This window comes from Salvelinus alpinus, unplaced genomic scaffold, assembly GCF_045679555.1.
Source record: "Salvelinus alpinus unplaced genomic scaffold, SLU_Salpinus.1 scaffold_40, whole genome shotgun sequence".
Classification (NCBI taxonomy): domain Eukaryota; kingdom Metazoa; phylum Chordata; class Actinopteri; order Salmoniformes; family Salmonidae; genus Salvelinus; species Salvelinus alpinus.
Window position 1 is genome coordinate 1521924 of NW_027255981.1, and position 15831 is coordinate 1537754.

The 15831-nt window shown below is 45.5% G+C and overlaps 1 protein-coding gene across 1 annotated transcript in view; it reads right to left on the bottom strand.

Annotated features, from left to right (window-relative positions):
- Positions 1-3216: 3216 nt before the first annotated feature.
- The window catches only part of LOC139566971 (inactive tyrosine-protein kinase 7-like), a 40305-nt gene continuing 27690 nt past the window's right edge, over positions 3217-15831 (bottom strand). Inside the window, exons 10-20 of the mRNA XM_071388356.1 lie at positions 14972-15091; positions 14265-14414; positions 13753-13897; positions 13197-13324; positions 12631-12828; positions 12096-12257; positions 11712-11965; positions 11260-11337; positions 10799-10950; positions 5281-5459; positions 3217-4840 (exon numbers count right to left, since the gene is read on the bottom strand). Of these exons, the coding sequence (XP_071244457.1) occupies positions 4680-4840; positions 5281-5459; positions 10799-10950; positions 11260-11337; positions 11712-11965; positions 12096-12257; positions 12631-12828; positions 13197-13324; positions 13753-13897; positions 14265-14414; positions 14972-15091 (1727 nt within the window). The 3' untranslated portion in view covers positions 3217-4679. The remainder of the gene's footprint in view (positions 4841-5280; positions 5460-10798; positions 10951-11259; positions 11338-11711; positions 11966-12095; positions 12258-12630; positions 12829-13196; positions 13325-13752; positions 13898-14264; positions 14415-14971; positions 15092-15831) is intronic.

Genomic DNA, 15831 nt, shown 5'->3' on the forward strand with positions numbered 1-15831 from the left:
ACAGCGTGTTTCACTGCTCCAATGGCGGCGAGCTTCACACCACTCCAGCCAACGCTTGGCATTGTGATCGTAGGCTTTTGTGCGGCTGCTCGGCCACGGAAACCCATTTCATGAAGCTCCTGGCGAACAGAGGCAGTTTGGAACTCGAGGCGATTTTCGCGCGCGACTTGCTTCAGCACTCGGTGGTCCCGTTCTGTGTGGCCTACCACTTTGCGTCTGAGCCATTGTTGCTCCTAGACGTTTCCACAGCACTTACAGTTGACCAGGGCAGCTCTAGCAGGGCAGAAATGTTCAAACTGACTTGTTTGAAAGGTGGCATCCTATGACTGTGCCACATTGAAAGTCACTGAGCTCTTCAGTATAAGCCATTGTACTGCCAATGCTCATCTATGGCGATTGCATGGCTGATTTTAAACACCTGTCAGCAACAGGTGTGGCTGAAATAGCAGAATCTACTAATTTGAAGGGGTGTCCACATTTTTGGCCATGTAGTGTAATCAAAATGAGCTGAAACGAGCCCCCTAAGATTCCCCACATGGCAGCAGCTTGTCATTGTTGCCAGCTATCTGACTGTTCAAAATCGTAAAACAAATCACTTCTTCCGGCCACATCAATGCGCGCGGATCATTTGTGACGTTCTCAACCTATACGATCCTTAAAGAGATTGTCATAATGACCATCCGTCATGCCCACCGGCACAATCAGTTGAAATGGAATTGTATTTAACATCTGGCTTCCCGCAGACTGTTTCTGTGCAAAGTATTCAGACCCCTTGACTTTTTCCATATTGTTACGTTACAGCCTTATTCTAAAATGTATTTAAGGTTTTTCCCCTAAATCAATATACTCACACACACACACAATACCCCATAATGACAAAGCAAAAACTGTTTACACATTTATTTAAAAAACTAATCACATTTACATAAGTATTCAGACCCTCAGTACTTTGCTGTAATTGCTGCCTAAGGTGCTTCAGAGTCTTCTTGGGTATGACGCTACAAGCTTGGCACACCTGTATTTGGGGAGTTTCTCCCATTCTTCTCTGCAGATCCTCTCAAGCTCTGTCAGGTTGGATGGGGAGCGTCGCTACATAGCTATTTTGAGGTCTCTCCAGAGATGTTCGATCGGGCACTGAATGGGCCACTCCAGGACATTCAGAGACTTGTCCCGAAACCACTCCTGCATTATCTTGGCTGTGTGCTTAGGGTCATTGTCCTGTTGGAAGGAGAACCTTCACCCCAGTCTGAGGTCCTGAGCACATTTCACCAAGGATCTCTGTACTTTTCTTTCCCTCGATCCTGACCAGTCTCCCAATCCCTGCCGCTAAAAAACATCCCCACAACAGGATGCTAACACCACCACCATGCATTACCGTAGGGATGGTGCCAGGTTTTATCCAGACGTGACGCTTGGCATTCAGGTCAAAGAGTTCAAGCTTGGTTTCATCAGACCAGAGAATTTTGTTTCTCATGGTCTGAGTCTTTAGGTGCCTTTTGGCAAACTCCAAGCGGGGTGTCATGTGCCTTTTTACTGAGGAGTGGCTTCCGTATGGCCACTCTACCATAAAGGCCTGATTGGTGGAGTGCTGCAGAGATGGGAGAACCTTCCAGAAGGAAAACCATCTCCACAGAGGAACTCCCTGACCAAGGCCTTTCTCCCTCGACTGCACAGTTTGGCCGGGCGGCCAGCTCTAGAAAAGAGTCTTGGTGGTTCCAAACTTCTTCCATTTAAGAATGGAGGCCATTGTGAATGCTGCAGACATTTTTTGGTACCCTTCCCCAGATCTGTGCCTCGACACAATCCTGTCTCGGAGCTCTACGGATAATTCCATGGCTTGGTTTTTGCTCTGACGTGTGTGCCTTTCCAAATCATGTCCAATCAATTTAATTTATCACAGGTGGACCCCAATCAAGTTGTAGATAAATGGAAAAAGAATGCATCTATGGTCAATTGAGTCTCATAGCAAAGGGTCTGAATACTTGTTTTTTTATTTGTAATACTTTTGCAAAAATGTCTAAATCTTTGTGTAGATGAGTAATTTATTTGATTTTTATCCATTTTAGAATAAGGCTAACATAACAAAATGTGGGAAAAGTGAAGGGGTCTGAAAACTTTCCGAATGCACTGTAAATATACCAGCGTGGCTAAAAGCAGCTAGGACTGCAACTGCTCTCTGCTGTGCTGGACGATCCACACTAGACTGGAGACGCTGAAGTAACTGTGGGCTACAGCAGGGTTGGTCTTAATGCCTCGTCTGTCTTAGTCCTCTAGAACCATTGTGGAGAATTTTGCAACTCAGTAACGGTTAACATTCTTCCACCTTGTGGACCATTTGATGCTGGAACAAACCAGAGCTTATGAAACGTAAGTTCAAAACTTTGTCCTAATATAGCTGGGGGAAATTTATTTCAATGAGCATAACTCTTCAAAATAATGTTATGTATTGTTACAGATCATAGGGACAATCTGTCTTAGGCCTAGTTATGACAAATGATATTAGCAGTCTGATAGAAAAATCTGTCCCTCGGATGCCTATCGGCTGACACTGTAGGACAGAGGAAATCGACATCTCCCGTTGAACCTAACAAACCAAAAGGGATTCGATGTCAAGAGCAGCTATTCGGCCACTGCTACTGGGAGGGAGAGTGGACTGGAGGAGAGAAACCCAGAGCCATATCAGTGGGGGTGATGTCTAAACAGACTCAGAAGGAGGAGTAGTGAAGGAGTACATGGGGCAAAATGCAAAGGCTGGGGGATCAAGTTCGATCCTTCCTCTTGACAGCTGGCCCGTGCTCATCAGTCAGTTTGGTGTTTATCTGAACTGGCCCAGAGACGGCCTGTGATTCTACCTAATCGTTTCACGTGGGTCAAGTGTTCCTCTGCATGCATTCCACACCACGTTCACAGAGCCACACAATGCTGGGTTTAGGATTCGCAGATCTTCATCCACTCTCTGCAAGCTGGACTGACCCTCAAAGACAAAACAATACAGACTTGCTGAGTTTGATACCGATATTAACTTTGGATAAATATCAGATTTGGACAAAGCTTGAATATCCTTGCAGAGGGTTATTTTTTGTTCAACTGTTGATAAAAAAAGATATCTAAGGTGTACTCTTACTCAAGCCACATGCTACATGTCACCAGTGAGATCTTATATTTGTTAATGATGCTATATGCACAATATTTCCCAAACGGCATAAACAGAAAATGTACATTTACAACAAAAATATTTTATTGGACCAGCGGCATTATGTGTTTGTATAAACATACTTAAAATAGAACCAATATCCAAATTACTACAATTCAGATGATAGATGGATTTTGTACATAAAAACAAAGGGGAAAAACTGCAATGTATAAAAATGTTCAAGTAAAAAAATTAATATTAAAACAATAGCAAGACTGATGCAAAGTCCTTCATTTGCCAGGCACTTAATTATTATTATTTTTTAATTTCAGGAGAACCTTAATTCCATATGTTTTGGTTCAATAAATGACAAATGAACTATTCCACACAAATCCTAAAATGCCTTGCACATAAAAATAAAATGATATCAAAGAAGCTTAGTACCTTTCTATACAGTGAAAACATACAAAACAGGACCTTGAAAATAAGTTTACAGGTCTCCGAAAACAATCCTTCTAGAATACAAAAATGTATAATTGTGATCAGTGCATGTTTTAAACATGTATACAAAGAAAGCTTTCTCCCACTCGGATTGGAAAATCTCAGGTCGCGGTCGGATGATTGATGGGCAAACAGAGCAGTAACATTCAGACATATTTGATAGGAGTACAAAACTGTCCATGACAGGATGGCCACAAGCTAGCCTATAATGCTACAGCTCAGATGGCCTGTTACCTCAAATAGCATGTTGAAGCTAATTCAGGGTCCATACTGTGTCATGACTATACTTTAAATAAACCAAAGATTTACCTTCAAGGCAAGGAAAACGAGCGTTGATTCCATCCACACTCCAGCCAAACTACACACAAGTATAATATTGCCACCGCTGGCCCTTTACCTTGTTCTGATCATATCTAACAGGGTGAGACACATTCGATTTTTACACCTGAAGAGGTTGTAAACTTAATGTCCCGTTTGGCTCTGGGCAGAAGATGTCCCTTTTGTCGTGTCCATTCGCAAACATGAGCAACAGCAAAGATCCAATTGGGGTGAAAACCGTGCCAACATTAACTGTCATTAGTTTCTAGATTAAAATGTTATAGACACCATTTGACCTGCTAAGGCACAATATAAGTCGTCATTGTAAAAAAAAAAAGGGTCATTTTAATCCATAGAGACGTGAAGGAGAAGCTTGTCCGATGTTGATCTCTTCTCGGCTGGGTCCTCATTTGGGACCAAAGTTCCTTGTTAAGAGACTCTTTCTGCTCTTGCAGACTCTAACTACAGAAGTCAACAAGGCAGAGTAGGATAGTCCTTGAGTGCGAGACACACAAATTCAAAAAGGCCAAAACATGCATGCTCACGCACACACACCAACACCTCTATACGTCCTTCACATACACACTGATCCACCGGTTTGTGTGTGTATGGACTTAAATCACATTTGTACACAACTGCTCTCACACACACACTTGTCACCTCCCCCATTCCTAACACATTCATACCCTTACACAAACACACACAGTGCACCTGGGCCGTGTGTGTGTTACACCTTGCTCTCGGAGGGCAGTTCGCTGAGGGCAGAGACGATGTCGCTAAAGCAGGAGCGGTCCTTGGGGCTGGAGGCCCAACAGCGAGTCATCAGCTTGTACACCCGGGAAGGACAGCCCTGGGGCAGGGGCAGCTTCCCCCGACCCTCTCTCAGCTCTGGTAGAGGGGAAGACGTGAGAGAAAGACACACACATGGGGTGAGCGAGCGAGATGCAGGGAAAGAAGTGAAAGATGGAGGGATAGAGAAATAAAAAGGACAGAACAGGAGAGAGCAATAAACCTTAAAAGGGCAATTCCACCACTTTTGAACCTTATAATTTCCAGCATTACCACAATGTCAAAATGTGAAAACAGCAGGTATCTATGTTTTGTACAAAAAAATGTATTTTTTTGGATAACATCTTCCAGTGACATTGGTGACGTCATCTGGTGTGCATTGTGTGGTTTTAAACAACTATGAGCTGGCAAAGGTTAGTAAACTAACCATGAGGAAGGTGACAAAATGTATGACCCTGGAATAGTGGACTTCTACCCGCATCTGGGGTGAATTAGCATCCTTCAATAACACTTCCAGGCGCCAGTTCGACTGGCCTCACCTTCGAGGACCTTGTCGTGGTCGAGGGCAGCGTGCGGCAGCTCGCCCAGGCTAAACACCTCCCACATGAGCACGCCGAACGACCACACGTCCGTCTTGGTGGAGTAGTCGTCCTCGAACACGGCCTCGCTTGGCAGCCAACGCAGGGGGATCCACGCCTGCCGGTAGTGATAGTACTCACTGGAGGGGGAGAGAGGACACACAGGTTAGCACCAGGACTAAGGTAACCTCCACTTTGGGTGTTTGGTAGTCTGGCCACTGGGTGTCACCACAATTTAATCTGTCAATTCATCAAATCAATCACATTTTATTGGTCACATTAACATGGTTAGCAAATGTTTATGTGAGTGTAGCGAAATGCTTGTGCTTCTAGTTCTGACCATGCAGTAATATCTAACAAGTAATCAGTAGTAGTCAGTATGTTGGCAGCAGCCACTCAATGTTAGTGATGGCTGTAAACAGTCTGATGGCCTTGAGATAGAAGCGTTTTTTCAGTCTCTCGGTCCCAGCTTTGATGCACCTGTACTGACCTCGCCTTCTGGATGATAGCGGGGTGAACAGGCAGTGGCTCGGGTGATTGTTGTCCTTGATGATCTTTTTGGCCTTCTGTGACATCGGGTGGTGTAGGTGTCCAGGGGGGCAGGTAGTTGGCCCCGGTGATGCGTTGTGCAGACCTCACTACCCTCTGGAGAGCCTTGCGGTTGTGGGCGGAGCAGTTGCCGCTCTCGATTGTGCATCTGTAAAAGTTTGAGTGTTTTCGGTGACAAGCCAAATTTCTTCAGCCTCCTGAGGTTGCGCCTTCTTCACCAGCTGTGTGTGTGGGTGGACCATTTCAGTTCGTCCGTGATGTGTACGCCGAGGAACTTTCCACCTTCTCCACTACTGTCCCGTTGATGTGGATAGGGGGGTGCTCCCTCTGCTGTTTCCTGAAGTAAACAATCAACTTTGTTTTGTTTGACGTTGAGTGTGAGGTTATTTTCCTGACACCACACTCCGAGGGCCCTCACCTCCTCCCTGTAGGCAGTCTCGTCGTTTTTGGTAATCAAGCCTACCACTGTAGTGTCATCTGCAAACTTGATGCTTAAGTTGTTGAGGATCAGCGGGGTGGAGATTTTTCCTACCCTCACCACCTGGGGGCGGCCCGTCAGGAAGTCCAGGACCCAGTTGGGTGGGGTTAATGACGAGTTTGGAGAGTACTATGGTGTTAAATGTTGAGCTGTAGACGAACAGCATTCTTACATAGGTATTCCTCTTGTCCAGATGGGTTAGGGCAGTGTGCAGTGTGATTGCGTCGTCTGTGGACCTTTTGGGGCGGTAAGCAAATTGGAGTGGGTCTAGGGTGTCAGGTAGGGTGGAGGTGATATGATCCTTGACTAGTCTCTCTAGTCTCTCAAAGATATGATCCTTGACTAGTCTCTCATAGTCGTTTAGCTCAGTTACCTTCGCTTTCTTGGGAACAGGAACAATGGTGGCCCTCGAAGCATGTGGGAACAGCAGACAGGGATAGGGATTGATTGAATATGTCCATAAACACATCAGCCAGCTGGTCTGCGCATGCTCTGAGGACACGGCTAGGGATGCCGTCTGGGCCGGCAGCCTTGCGAGAGTTAACACGTTTAAATGTTTTACTCACGTTGGCTGCGGTGAAGGAGAGCCTGCAGGTTTTGGTAGCGGGCCATGTCGGTGGCACTGTATTGTCCTCAAAACGAGCAAAGAAATAGTTTAGTCTGTCTGGGAGCAAGACATCGGGGTCCGGGGCTGGTTTTCTTATTTAGTCCGTGACTGACTGTACAGTCGTGGCCAAAAGTTGAGAGAATGACACAAATATAAATTCATAAAGTCTGCTGCCTCAGTTTGTATGATGGCAATTTGCATATACTCCAGAATGTTATGAAGAGTGATCAGATGAATTGCAATTAATTGCAAAGTCCCTCTTTGCAATGCAAATAAACTGAATCACAAAATTACATTTCCACTGCATTTCAGTCCTGCCACAAAAGGACCAGCTGACATCATGTCAGTGATTCTCTCGTTAACACAGGTGTTAGGACAAGGCTGGAGATCACTCTGTCATGCTGATTAAGTTTGAATAACAGACTGGAAGCTTCAAAAGGAGGGTGGTGCTTGGAATCATTGTTCTTCCTCAGTTAACCATGGTTACCTGCAAGGAAACACGTGCTGTCATCATTGCTTCACAGGCAAGGATATTCCTGCCAGTAAGATTGCACCTAAATCAACCATTTATCGGATAATGAAGAACTTCAAGGAGAGCGGTTCAATTGTTGTGAAGAAGGCTTCATGGCGTCCAAGAAAGTCCAGCAAGCGCCAGGACCGTCTCCTAAAGTTGATTCAGCTGCGGGATCGGGGCACCACCAGTACAGAGCTTGCTCAGGAATGGCAGCAGGCAGGTGTGAGTGCATCTGCACGCACAGTGAGGCAACGACTTTTGGAGGATGGCCTGGTGTCAAGAAGGGCAGCAAAGAAGCCACTTCTCTCCAGGAAAAACATCAGGGACAGACTGATATTCTGCAAAAGGTACAGGGGTAAAGTAATTTTCTCTGATGAATCCCCTTTCCGATTGTTTGGGGCATCCGGAAAAAAGCTTGTCCGGAGAAGACAAGGTGAGCATTACCATCAGTCCTGTGTCATGCCAACAGTAAAGCATCCTGAGACCATTCATGTGTGGGGTTGCGTCTCAGCCAAGGGAGTGGGCTCACTCACAATTTTGCATAAGAACACAACCATGAATAAAGAATGGTACCAACACATCCTCCGAGAGCAACTTCTCCCAACCATCCAGGAACAGTTTGGTGACGAACAATGCCTTTCCCAGCATGATGGAGCACCTTACCATAAGGCAAAAGTGATAACTAAGTGGCTCGGGGAACAAAACATCAATATTTTGGGTCCATGGCCAGGAAACTCCCCAGACCTTAATCCCATTGAGAATTTGTGGTCAATCCTCAAGAGGCGGATGGACAAACAAAAACCCACAAATTCTGACAAACTCCAAGCATTGATTATGCAAGAATGGGCTGCCATCAGGGTGGATTGCAGAGGTCTTGAAAAAGAAGAGTCAACACTGCAAATATTGACTCTTTGCATCAACTTCATGTAATTGTCAATAAAAGCCATTGACACTTATGAAATGCTTGTAATTATAGTTCAGTAATCCATAGTAACATCTGACAAAAGTATCTAAAGACACTGAAGCAGCAAACTGTGAAAATTAATATTTGTGTCATTCTCAAAACTTTTGGCCACGACTGTAGACCCTGCCACATACCTCTCGTGTCTGAGCCGTTGAATTGCGACTACTTTGTCTCTATCCTGACGCTAAGCTTATTTGATTGCTTTGCGGAGGGAATAGCTACACTTTGTATTCGGTCATGTTTCCGGACGCCTTGTCCTGATTAAAAGCAGTGGTTCGCGCTTTCAGTTTTGGGCGAATGCTGCCATCAATCCACGGTTTCTGGTTGGGGAAGGTTTTAATAATCACTGATGCACTTGCTAATAAACTCGCTCACTGAATCAGCGTATACGTCAATGTTGTTGTTCGACGCTATCCGGAACATATTCCAGTCCACGTGATCGAAGCAATCTTGAAGCGTGGAATCAGATTGGTCGGACCAGCGTTGAACAGACCTGAGCACTTTTAGTTTCTGTCTATAGGCTGGGAGCAACAAAATGGAGTCATGGTCAGAGTTGCCGAAAGGAGGGCGAGGGAGGGCTTTGTATGCGTAGCCAGAAGTTAGAGTAACAATGATCCAGAGTTGCCGGCCCGGGTCGCGCATTCGATATGCTGATAAAATTTAGGGAGCCTTGTTTTCAGATTAGTCTTGTTAAAATCCCCAGCTACAATAAATGCAGCCTCAGGATATGTGGTTTACATAGAGTCCAATGAAGTTCTTTCAGGGCCGTCGAGGTGTCTGCTTGGGGGGGGGGGGGGGGGTATACACGACTGATTATAATCAAAGAGAATTCTCTTGGTAGATAATGCAGTCGGCATTTGATTGTAAGGAATTCTACGTCAGGTGAACAAAAGGACTTGAGTTCCTGTATGTTGTTATGATCACACCACGACTCGTTAATCATAAGGCATACACCCCCGCCCTTCTTCTTACCAGAGAGATGTTTGTTTCTGTCGGCGCGATGCGGGAAGAAACCAGGTGGCTGTACCGACTCTGATAACGTATCCCGAGTGAGCCATGTTTCCGTGAAACAGAGAACGTTACAATATCTGATGTCTCTCTGGAACGCAACCCATGCTCGGATTTCTTCTACCTTGTTGTCAAGAGACTGGACATTGGCTAGTAGTATACTCGGGAGCGGTGGGCGATGTGCCCGTCTACGGAGCCTGACCAGAAGACCACTCCGTCTGCCCTCTGCGGCACCGTTGTTTTGGGTCGCCTGCTGGGATCCGATCCATTGTCCTGGGTGGTGGACCAAACAGAGAATCCGCTTCGGGAAAGTCGTATTCATGGTCGTAATGTTGGTAAGTTGACATTGCTCTTATATCCAATAGTTCCTCCCGGCTGTATGTAATAAGACTTAAGCTTTCCTGCTAGCTACTGCCCTCATACAATGCCATTTTGACTATGCTAGTACTTCCTGGTTTGAGGGCTTATCTAAACTTATGAAGGGGAAGCTCCAGAATTAGCTGATCAGGGTAGTATTGAAGGTGAGTCCACGTACTCACATAAGCAGGAACTGCTTTCAGGAACTAAACTGGCTGCCTGTTGAGGCTAGGGTGTCCCAGATTAGACTAGGTTTGGTTTACAGGAGTATTTATGGTCCTGCGCCCAGATATCTAAGTGATTACTTTCCTCGTGTTAGGGATGCACACAATCACAGCACCAGATCAGGTGTTGCTGATGTGTGCTTATACAGGTTCAGGAGTAATGCTGGGAAAGGTACTTTCTTGTATACTGGAACCTCAGAATGGAATGAGTTGCCTCTGCCTATAAAAACAACGTCGTCTCTGGACAGCTTTAAAAATAAAGTAAAAATATGTTTGATGTCCATATGAATAACCCCTATGATGTAACTGGAATGATGAGATAGATGTTCTTCTATATTTTTTGTTTGATTATTTCACTGCCATACTGGGTTGGATCTTGTCTAGCCATCTTGTCTCAAGAGGACCACAATGGAAATAATTCCCAGACTTTGTGTTTTATCCTCGATTTTATTCATGTGTATGTATGGCTTTTTCAAAGTTTTATGTGTGCTTAAAAAAAAAAAAATTGGTTGAATTACTAAACTCAACAGTGTAAGAAATAATACATAAAAAAAAAAAAAATACTGCATAGTTTCCTAAGAGCGCGAAGCGAGGTGGCCATCTCTGTCGGTGCCTTTTTCACTGTACATAATCACAGGTCTCTTTAAATGGAGACTTTGGGAAATCTAAATTATCGATACAATTATGCTGTGACTGGATTCATTGAAATTAATAAAAACCTTAAATGTGGTTTTCAACCGCAAGGGATCAATCAAGATGAAATCAAATGTAATCTTACTCGTTGTAGACATCTTTGCTGAGCCCCAGTGCAGACACCTTGACCTGTCTCTTGGCGCTGATCAGACAGTTGCGGGTGGCTAGGTCCTTGTGGACGAAGCGCTGATTGGATAGATGCTCCATCCCCCGGGCAACCTGCAGACACACCCCCACCTGAGGGAGAGAGAGAGTGGAACATACGGAGCATTATATCACTGTGTGTTTTCATGCATATGTGTGCCTTCAAGTGAGTGAGTTAGTGCGTGTGTTTAAGCATTTGAATGGCTTTTTTTTATTTATTACATCTTCTGGTTAATCTGTTTCTCCTTCTGAGTGGTCCAACAGACAGTGAATGCCAGTGGCATGATGCAACAGGAGAGACTTACTGTAAGCACCAGCTACCAAATCATGGCCTACTGCACCGAAGCCAAGACCTGATTAAGATGCTAATTTATGCCTTCTTGTGTGTGTGTGTAAACTGACCTTCTGCTTGGTGCTGAGGTGATGGGACTTGGGTTTCTCCTCGTTCTTGGACATCTTGAGGTATTGCTTCAGGTCCCCCTAGGAACATATACACAGGTCTGGGGTCGATGCTAAATCATGGATGATTTTTTTTAAAGTACACCCGCACACGTTTTTCAATGCACTGGGGTCAGTGTGTGCATACGTAGCTCATATTTTAAATAGTCTTTATTGTATCAAGGCATTTGCCCTTAATACCCATGTATTTCAATGATGCAATTGACTGCCATGTAGGATACATAAATAAAGTGTGTGTGTGTAGGATGAAGTTAAGTTGCCCGAAGACACTGATCTTGGGTCAGTTTAGCATTTCCCCCACTAATGGTTAAGGTTTGGCGGAGGGGAAGCTGATCCTAGATCTGTACCTAGGGGAAACTTCACCCCGGAGCGTAAACAGGTAGCTCCCTCCTTACCAATTCAGCGTACTCCAGTATGAGGTAGTGAGGCTCAGCTTCTCTACACATGCCCAGTAGGCACACCAGGTTGGGGTGGCCCAGCTTGCCGAACATCTCAACCTCGCGACGGAACTCCAGGTGCAGGGTCTCGTCCCGCGTCTGCAGACTCTTCACCAGCACCACTGTCTCCTCCTCATCCTCACTGCCTCTTGCTCCTGCCGACATGATGCCCTTGGCTTTGGCCAGGAACACCTCGCCAAACTCACCTTTCCCTGTGTAGGAGAGGGGAATCAGTATAATTTTTTATATAGCCTTTATTTATACAGGTAAGTCAACGAAGAACAAATTCTTATTTACAATGACGACGTGTGTGTGCGTGCACATGCATGTGTTGCTCTATACCCAGAGTGGTGATGGTGGTCAGGTTGGCGCGGGGGTAGTGCCCTTTGTCGTGGCTGCTGTTGCGCTTGTTGTTGGCGCTGCTGGCCGTGGTGCCCATGTTGGTCAGTGCCACCTCCTCCTGGATCTCAGCGGTGGCCTGTCCGTTGGTCTGCACCGTGCCCCCTGTAGTGCCAGGACAAAATGGCATCCTTCAATACCGGTAACTAAACATGACTGCTTGTACATACTCTATAGTCCTCTTCTTATTTCTAGGTACAGAAATGTTAAAGAAATAGAGCCATGGAAATGAAACAGTTCCGTTTTAGAGCCCAACTCAAGAGGATGTTTTTATTTTTTATTTTAGTCATTTATTGATATCGTACAAAAAAAAAAAATGCTGACACCAATATTGACTTCACATATCGGTGCCTGTCACAAGTAATAAATGTAAACGTATTGTTGTTGTACTACATACTTGTAATGTTTTCAATACATTTCACACTACCAGGAAAACCAGACACTATTGAATTCAACTGAATGGACTGCGAACGCTGACCGTTGAGGTGCTCCGTCTCGGCCTCCTCTCCCTCGGGGCCCTTTAGTCTCTTGGCGTTGCGTCTCTTCTTGCAGTAGAACATCAGGCCCAGGACGATGATGATGTAGGCCACGGCGGCGCCCACCGATAGGCCGATTGTCTGGATCATCTTGTATGGCGCCTTTTCGTCGTCCTCCAACGAGTGGTGCACAGGCTTCTCTGTTGACACACACGTAAGCATACGCACCACACACACACGAAAGAGTCAGGCGATGTGCTTCTCTATTGAATTAAAGTCTTCTATTGGAGTCTCCACTGAATCACCATCTCAACCTCAGATGCCAAGTGGACAGCTCAAGATGGCACCTCTCAACTACATTCTTTCTAAATGAGACGTTGCAGTGCTGAACTGTGATTCATTTGTCTTGACCCCGCTACTATCATTACACATTCAAGCGCCTAAAGAGGTATTTACAGTTTGGTGCGCTGCTTTATTTCCTCCACCTACCACAACCATTAAAATACTTTAGACAGCCGCCTGGCAGACACAGGCGGCACAGTCGACCCCCCCCCCCCCGGTGTCTTACCTACGACATAGAGCTCTGCCGACGTGTGGCCGATATTGCAGCTGTTGCCAGCGATGCACGTGTAGCTTCCCGTGTCCTCCACACTCACGTCGTGGACGACCAGAGAACCGTTGGGCATCTTCTGAAACCTGGAGAGCAAACGGCACGGGAGACAGGGGTGAGGCCGTGGCTGCATTCAATTCTTTCCCCCCTCGTTTACGCCCATTCACAGTTGATCCGGTTCTAATTTCACTTCCTACCCCTTCCCCCTGGCCTTAACCCTTTAATATCAGAGGGGTCTCGAGGTATCAGCAGTGTGGTAAAAGCCCTTCCACCATATTGCATTTGCCTTATTGTATTTACCAAACAATGAAGGGTTAGGCCTAAGGGAAGGGAATTGGGACTGATGGCAATATGGCAAAGGCTAGATATTTTTTTTTTTGGATGGTAGGGAAGATGTCACTATCCAGACATGCTGCTTAGCACGGTGTTCAGAACGAAAAACACACAAATGAGAAACCAAAATACTACAAAATGACTTTGGGCCTTAACAAAACAGACAGTTGTGGTTCTCCACCTGCTCTTGCGAGGCTCCAGGAACTTGTCTTTCTTTTTCCACTGGATAAAGGGCTGGGGGTCGCCGGTGGCCTGGCAGTGCAGAATGGCTGTGTGGCCCTGGTAAACAGTGGTGTGCTCCGGCTCCATATTAAACGTTATATACACTGGGAGAGAGAGAGAAGGAAATAAAGAAATAGTGGAAGTGTTGGTTAAGATGGATTTAGTTGTGTTGGGAGTCTAGAGATGGTGGCATTAGCACTGTTGAAATCAGATAACATAGTTCTGACGTTTTTGTTTCTAAACCTAACCCTGGAACTTAATCAATTACTGTCACAGGTTGGCTGGAGCACACACACACACACACACATTTTTCACAGGTAGAAATCAATCTCTGGTAAAAGGTAGAGGGCGACAACCGGAGGACCCTTGGTCTGTGTGGTGTCTGGTTGTATAGGTGGCAGCTTTGTGGTGCGTCTGTGACCTGCATTGGTGTGGTTGGCATTAGTTCCACTGGTGTTAGTGAAGGGATACCTGCTACGGTGAGCTGCACAGCGGCTGTGATCTGGCCCTGCAGGCTGTTGGAAGCCAGGCAGGTGTAGTTGCCCGCATCGTCCCTCGTCACCTTTGCGAAGTGGAGCACGCCGCCGGACTGTACTACATGCTCTGGCATCTCACTGCCATCTGCAAAGGGGGGAATATTAGAGATTCAGATTCACATTTATTGTCCTACAAGTGGAGCATAGCTCACACATTAAATAGTTTTGTCTATTTAGAAAACACAGCAGGAAGCAAACAATGTAACAGTTGAGAGAGAGCAGTCCAATATCAACCCCCTAGCCCAGGCTTATTCAATTCCATTCCTGGAGGGTCGAATACTCTTCTGGATTTTATTCTAACCTTCATGTGTCGGAGACTGACTTATACATGGGATAACATGTACGTGCAACTTCCATGGAGAAGTGGAAGCCCTCTAGCACCTCGATTGAATAGCCCCTCGACCCTACCCCTAAAACACATCTACAATTAAACAATGGGTGTACAAAATGCCAGAAAATCTGACTATGCCAATAAGCTAGGAAGTTATTACCATATTGCTTACACCCATGTTATCCTTTGAGATCAACTAGAAGCGTCTAGGTACAAGGGGTAGGGGCTAAGAGTAGATTTTGGATTGGCTTGAGCAACATAGGACTCAGACACACACGTACAAAGGCAGGCAAGGAGGTCCGAACACCCACCTGCTTTGGTCCACTGGATGGTGGGGATCTCGCGGCCCTTGGCGGAGCACTGCACAGTGCCCTCCTTGTCCAACTCCAGACACTGGGAGGGCTGGGGGGTGGGGGTGAACTTCAGCTTCTCTGGAGGAAGGAGACAACCGTGTTGGTGACAGAACGTGGAGTAGAGTGACACAAGCATACACACACACACCAGGGCTTCCGTTAGGAAAATTTGGCGCTGGCCAAATGACCTGGAAGAACACATTTATCGGACATTTGATACATTTACCGATCATCCATATGGGTTACGCGTCCAATGCATTAGGTCTTCCAGCCAGCGCCGCCAAAAGAAACACTTCGATGTCCTTAAACAGCCTATAACTAATTACAAAATATGATTTATTCCTTGTGTTTCGATGTGTAGTATATGCAAAACGGAATTTCTTTATACTTGTCAGAAAGGAGACTGTGACTGCTGTACAGATATAGCCGTTCAGAAGGGGGCTAATTCGTTAATTTTCTAACAGATAAGCGTTTATTGTAGTAGTCTGGTAGGCCTAAAACATTCTTCCTCACCTCATATGTCGAAGTCAGTTGGAGCGCCGGTGCACACTACCTTCATATTATAGGCCTGCAGTATAATAGGCTACACAACACCAAACCTTTACAAAAACTTCTAAACTTTATTAGGGTAATATCAAAAGTAAAAGAAAATGGCTCAACAGAATGAAACAAAACACTTGTCCAGAAAGTTTTGAACAGGCTATATTGCAGCAATTACCAAGGCAGGCTAATGCCTACCGTACCCAACAAACGCAAGCAATAGGCTAATGATATTTATATTTATTTTACAACAGGCCTACTTAAAACTAAATACAGAG